The sequence below is a fragment of the Galeopterus variegatus genome, unplaced genomic scaffold (assembly GCF_000696425.1).
Source record: "Galeopterus variegatus unplaced genomic scaffold, G_variegatus-3.0.2 Scaffold6471, whole genome shotgun sequence".
In the NCBI taxonomy this organism is placed as follows: Eukaryota; Metazoa; Chordata; class Mammalia; order Dermoptera; family Cynocephalidae; genus Galeopterus; species Galeopterus variegatus.
Genome location: NW_007732582.1, coordinates 14,180 through 20,525, shown reverse-complemented (window position 1 = coordinate 20,525; position 6,346 = coordinate 14,180). Strand labels below are relative to the sequence as shown.

The following is a 6,346-nucleotide window of genomic DNA, read 5'->3' as shown; positions in this document are numbered from 1 at the left end:
CCCTCGCAGGGACCGGGCGGGGCAGGAGCGGGGGCGCCCCTGCTGGGGGCACCAGCGGCCACACGAGAGTCTCAGGGGAGCTTCTCGGTTTGCTTTGGAGAGAGTCCCCACCCCCTAGTTGCTTTTAAGTAAAAAGTGTTAGCGCGGACTGGAACCTGGGGTTCCTTCTGTTTGTCTTCTGCAAACACCCAGATCCAAGGAAAGAAAAAGAGAAGCAAAAGAGGGGACTGTCACGCACACAGTCTCAGCAGACTCTTTTCTGTTTTTGCCAGGGTGTGAGAATGACTAGGGACAAAGCTTCTGTACAGGGATTTAGACGTGCGTTTTCAGGCAAGCGATGTATGAGTGCATTGTCATTAAATGTCATAGAATGAGGGCGGAACCCAACTCATCAGATCTCACCATCCTATGTTATGTTCTGAAAATCGTGTTTTTCTGCTGGCATCTCTCTGTTCTTGGAAGACATTTTCCAACCACTTCTTTTTGTAATGTTGACGAGTTAAGATTTACAGAGAATTTGGTTTTCTAAGAAGAACCATTCTCGCCTTGCACAATCAAGGCATACTTTTACTTAATTACAGACAGCTAATTTTAAACTTTTATTTTAAGTGCTTCACAATAATAAGGGAGTAATAAAAGAATAGCAAGAACAGGATGGAGTCACTGAGATTTTCAATAACCCACCGCCCATGAGGAGACGTAACTTCATTTTGTTGCCTCATTTGTGTTGTTTCTTCTAAATTATTTTCACCTTTCTAAGCAAAAATCAAAAAAGTAGTACTTATCAAGACCTCATTTCTAATGAGTTTATAATGTTAACATAAACACTCCTTGCAAGGAAATAAATAAAACTGGCTTCAGAAAATCATCTTTTAGTAGTGGGAGAACCCAGGAGCCTATACTAGGAACAATAATTTCCCTACAAGGTTTAGATTATCTTACCGTTTTTGAGAAAGTGAAGGAAAAAAACACCATGAACTACAACTTTTAGAAAAATTCCCTAAAGGCACCACGCCCTGTATGACATTAAAAATAAAAAAAGGATTGCAGAATCTGGCAAACTACATTATATCCTGAAACTTACACCCTTGACCTAATAAAAATTGTTTTAAAACAGCAAAGAGGAAAATAAATGATAGTTTATTTTGTACACATTTCAAGAATATGCTATCCAATCGCATGAGTATTTCAGATGAGTTTATTAAAAAGTCAAAGTTTTAAATTATAAAGTGAAAATATTGCTCAATTCTCTTTCTGGTAATTATTTGGAGGCTTCATAGCCAGAAAATACTTCATTCTTAGGACTAAGCTAAGTTTTTGAAACTTAAAATAAATAAAGTATTCAACATGCTTAAATAGATAGAAAACTAATTGAACATAAATATGAAACAATATTCTCTTTTCTCAATTTATAGACTTATGACTGTTCATATCCTCACTAAAGAGTCGGGATTCCAACACTGACCATTCGCTTGTTGAGACACATAAGAAAGACATTGATTTTTACCATGTGATTTTGAGAGTTTACTAGGACCCATATTATTTGCTCTTAAAAACACATATTTGACTTGGAACTACAGTTCTGACCAAAATCATAAACCTTAAATATCCTAAAAAGTCTAATGTGTTAAAATCAAGACAGACCTAAGTGGACTCTGAAGGTGTATGTAGGGTCCATCTCTGTGAGACTTATTTCTGGACTTTTGCAATGAGAATTAGTATAACGGACAGCAAGCTACAGAACTCCAGGTGGTTGGAAAGGGGAGAGGTAGAGAGGACAAAAGACCTGTGCACAGATTCTCAAAGGAAAAGCAGAAGTGATTCCTGTTATTGAAGTATGTATTATTCAGTGTCTGCAGTTACCAGGTTGCACAGAGAATCAAAGTCATGGAACATAAACATATTCACGAATAAACTGACCCCTTAAAAAATTAGGCCCCACTCAAACATTCCTTGTTGCCTAATATTAGCACACAGCTGGGCTTGCTATGTCATCGTCTTTTTCAGTTAATCTCTGCTTAATTCATCAACTTTGAGAGTATCTGAAAATGTAATGTAAATCCAATACACGTTCATTCCATAGTGCAGTACTGATCTTGTAAAAGATGCAGAATTTTATAAAATGGACATAAATGATGTTGAAAGAAGTGGGAGAATGATGGGCTTTTTTGACAAATGAAGACCCTGATGAGTTATTCCAGTGAAAAACCAAAGGAAAGAAACTGAAGAAGAAAGAACCAAAATTCCCCTCAAAAAAGGATGATTTCAAATACCAAACTGGTTAAAAGAAGCCCAGGGGAGAAGCCACGATGAGAAAAAGAAAGGACTGCTCTGACTGTTTCAAGCCCTGGCCGCTTTAAGGCTGGAGCTGCAGAGCACACAGAGCAGGAGCCGGCAAAAGCCGCAGCTGTCCCCTTCTGATGGAGTTGCTCGGAGGCGGCAGGGGAGAAGAGGGCATTGGTGGCCCCAGGACAGCAGCACTACTAACAGGGTTCCTGTGGACCCACATAGGCACGAGGAGCCACAACAATGAAAAAAAGGAGCTACTCATAGGCCGGTGAGTCATTGCTAGAGACCAGTGCACGACCTGTCCAATGGGAAGTATTTGGAGTGGTGGCAGTGTGGGAGATGGGGCCACTGGGAGAATACTGCAGCACAGCAAGCACAGCTCATCTGCCCCCCAGTCAGCATAGGACCACTCAGTGCAGACTGGTCAGGAATATAGAACTGCATGGGGTGCAGTTTGCTGAAAAGACTCAGACCCAGACCAGTGTTTCTACACAACCCAGGTGCACCAGATCTCATGAGACCCAGAAGCACATATAAAGTCAAACATTAAAACCTGAGCTGCACAGAAAGCCTTCTCCAGGGAATCAGCAGCAAAGCAGCAATTTAGTTCAATCACAGAGCTCAAGTGCTGGTCCCCACAGGAAGTTCCCCCATTTTAGAAGTAAGAAAAGGACAACAAATTAGTTCTAGTGCAGAGTTTAAGTGGTGGGAACAACAAATAATCCAACACAGAACTGAAAGAAAAACCAATATACTTACAAACCAGAGACAAAGTTTGATATTAACGAATAAAGTTCTCACATCACCAAAGAACACCTATAAAACCTAGAAGGACCAGATGTCTCCTGGGCTACTAAGCCAGGGAGGGGGAGGGCTGGTGGCCTCAGCCATGTCCCTTGACACCCACAACCAGCCAGCGACAACCACTGGGCTCCCGAGCTGGGGCAGTGTTGGGGTGAGGGCTTCAGCCATACCCCTCTGACATCTGCACCCAGCTCAGCAATGACCAAGCCACTGGTGGAAGCCCTCCGGCCTCCCCTGCAGGAATGAGGGGGTGCCACAGGCCTCAACTCCACCCCTCCTCCTTCCTCCTCCTTTCACCCTATCTCCTTCCCCCTTCCCTTCTCCCTCCCCAACTGCTCTATAACAACATCATAGAATGTAAAAATAATAATAATAAATAAATAAAATATACAAAAATAAATAAAGGAAGCCCATGAGAAAAATTAAGAACTTTTCCAAATGTAATCTACGTTATAATGCTGTGAAAGCCACACATGAGGGTGTCGTAGTCTGATTTCTGCTCCTGTAACAGAATAGCACAGACTGGGTAATTTATAAAGAAAAGGAGTTTATTTGGCTCATGGTTCTGGAAGGTGGGAAGTCCAAGAGCCTAGTGCTGAGTCTGGTGAGGGCCTTCATGCTGGACCATCCCATGGCAGGACATGCGAGGATCCCAGGCAGAGACAAGATGGGCCAACTTAGTCATTTTATCAGAAGCCACTCCTGTGACGATGGCATGAATCCATTGATGAGGGCTCTGCTCTCATGAACTAATCACCCCTTAAAGCCTCTACCTCTGAATACTGTTACGAGGGCAATTAAGTTTCCAACACATGAACTTGACGAGACATATTCAAACCATAGCAGAAGGGAAGGAAGTTTGTATTTTGCTATAATGTGATTCTGTGGGGGAAACCATGCTTGAAAAAAATCCACATTGATTTACTCTTTGTTCCTCATGAGAATTAGCACCTAGTTTCAAATATAACTGAAATTTTGATAAATACAAAATAAATTTAATTTTCTAATTTTCAGTTTCATTTTTTAGGATAAAATTCGGAACAATTTTCCAGTATTTGCTATAAAAATTTGGAGTCTATTTTAAGTAAATAAGTGGACTTTTTCAATACAATTAACCTCAGATGTGGATAATCTTCGATTATCTTGAAAAGTGCCTGAGCACCAATTCAGGGCAGTGCAGCATGGGGAGGGGGCGAGAAGGAGATGCTGGACATGGCTGGACTCTGCCCTTCCACTGTTCTTTTAGAGGCATGAGCCATATCTGGAGCTCTGGTGAGGTATGTGCTTCCTTGAATATGACACTGCTCCGGCTGCACCACATCGGTGTCTAGATTTATGTTTTACAAATGTGTACATGGAATGAAAAGTACCTAGAAAGCAATTAGTATGAAAATTATTTTATGCAGACCAAGTTAGTGACAATACAGTGTTTATGATATTTCCATAATATCTGTAGTTCTTCAGAATTATCAAACAGGAATTTCCCCATGTTCTTTTATCTGGAAAGTATAATGGTGTAGAGTTATGATATTAATACTGCAGTGATGGAAATGCTTTTTCTGAATTCAGCTTTTTACATACTATCAACATTTAGGAACTCCCCATGATCTTTGAATTCTTGTGCACAGACCCAATCAATAGATACTCTTGTCTTTAATAAGGATTTTTAGAATTAAAAGTTAGTTTGATGTTTTTTGATGTTTGTAAACATACATTAGGAAGAAAAGTAGACCTTTGGCCCAACTCCCACTGAGATTAAAATGTTGGAGAGGAACTGTATTGGTCAGCCTTCTTAGTTGCAGACAACTCTGTCCACTCAGAGTACATCTACTCTGCTAGTTCAAGCAGCAAAAAGGATACATTTAAAAATAGCAGAGGGCTGACAACTTAGCTCAGTTGTTACAGCATGGTGTTATTACACCAAGGTCAAGGGTTTGGATCCCTGTAGAGGCCAGCCACAACAACAAAAAAAACCAAACAAATAAATAAAAATAGCAGGTAGTTCACATAACCATTAAGAGAATTGAAGAAACAGTCTTAAGCTAACTTTCCTGGAATAATGGCTAAAACCTCGCCTCAGAAATGGCTTGATGAGAAATCTGTTGTCATTGCTGCCACCAAGACTAAGCACTAGCAGTTACTCCAACCTTCTGCAGTCACCACTACTGTGAGCACCTCAGGTGTGTTTCTGCCCTGGGAAAATCGCAACATTCCCACAGGGCAGACACCTCTACTGCCACCTACAGAATGAAAGCTCATCACAGAACTTCTTTGAGCACGTTGACCTCTTTTGACCAAAGTCTCACACAAGTGTACATATTTGGTACTGTTTGTGTCACATGCCTGCCTCTCAACTGCAAGGGAGGCTGGCAATGCAACACTATTTTGGGGGAGAGTCACATAATATAGAAATTTCCCTGAAGAGTAAAAGGCTACTCAAAAAATAATGGGCTGGCCCAAGTGTAATTATTGCCCATGGGAGGGATCTACAAAGTTCCATTAGCCTGCTTCCTTGCATGCTCTTTTTTGAGGAAAGCAGCCCATGAAGTTGCCAAGGTAATGGAACGTGTTAGATGAAGCCAGCTCTGCTCACCTGCCCACGTTGGGCTGGGTCAGGGATTTTGTCCGAGTCAAAGGCAGCCACGTAAAAACGGGCAGAGCTGAACACAAAGGAGTCAGCTACTTCTTGCTGGTTGGGAATGAAACTTTGTCCTGTGGAGGCTCCCCCATAATGGATCATCATTCTCATCATCATGGTTGTCATTGTCATCTATGTCTCTTTTCCTGAGCACTTATTGTACACCAGGAACTGTGCTGAGTGCTTTACAATATTTCATTTAATTCTCTTAACAACCCTATGAGGTAAGAACAATTATTACCATCTTACAGGTGAGGATTCTGAGGTTTATAGAGGTTAGCTGCTATTCCAGGACCTGGGATATGTAAATGAAAAACTGGGATTTGAACCCAGGCTGACTGAAAAACTCAAGCTTTTAATCAGTGCTGCATGCCAATCCATCTGAGCCTCTCTTGGGACTCAGGTGCTCAGTCCACCTGGAGATGGTGGGTATACTGGACAAATACAGGTTGTTACCTACCCAGGATCCCTTCCTTGGGGGCCCACCTATGCCTTGTGGTTCTGTGAACACTGGTTCCACTCACTGCTTCTCCCACCCCCAGGTGTGACATCTGATCAAGGACTGTCCAGTCAGAGAGTTCTCCCAGGAATTTTTGTTAGAGATCTTGGGAAAGA

At 41.7% G+C, this 6,346-nt stretch overlaps 1 protein-coding gene across 1 annotated transcript in view; it reads right to left on the bottom strand.

The window, feature by feature from the left end:
* The window catches only part of LOC103606314 (procollagen C-endopeptidase enhancer 2-like), a 108,961-nt gene extending 103,113 nt beyond the window's left edge, over positions 1–5,848 (bottom strand). Inside the window, exons 1-2 of the mRNA XM_008590931.1 lie at positions 5,687–5,848; positions 3,543–3,595 (exon numbers count right to left, since the gene is read on the bottom strand). Coding sequence (XP_008589153.1) covers positions 3,543–3,595; positions 5,687–5,848 — 215 coding nt within the window. The remainder of the gene's footprint in view (positions 1–3,542; positions 3,596–5,686) is intronic.
* Between the last annotated feature and the right edge of the window lie 498 nt (positions 5,849–6,346).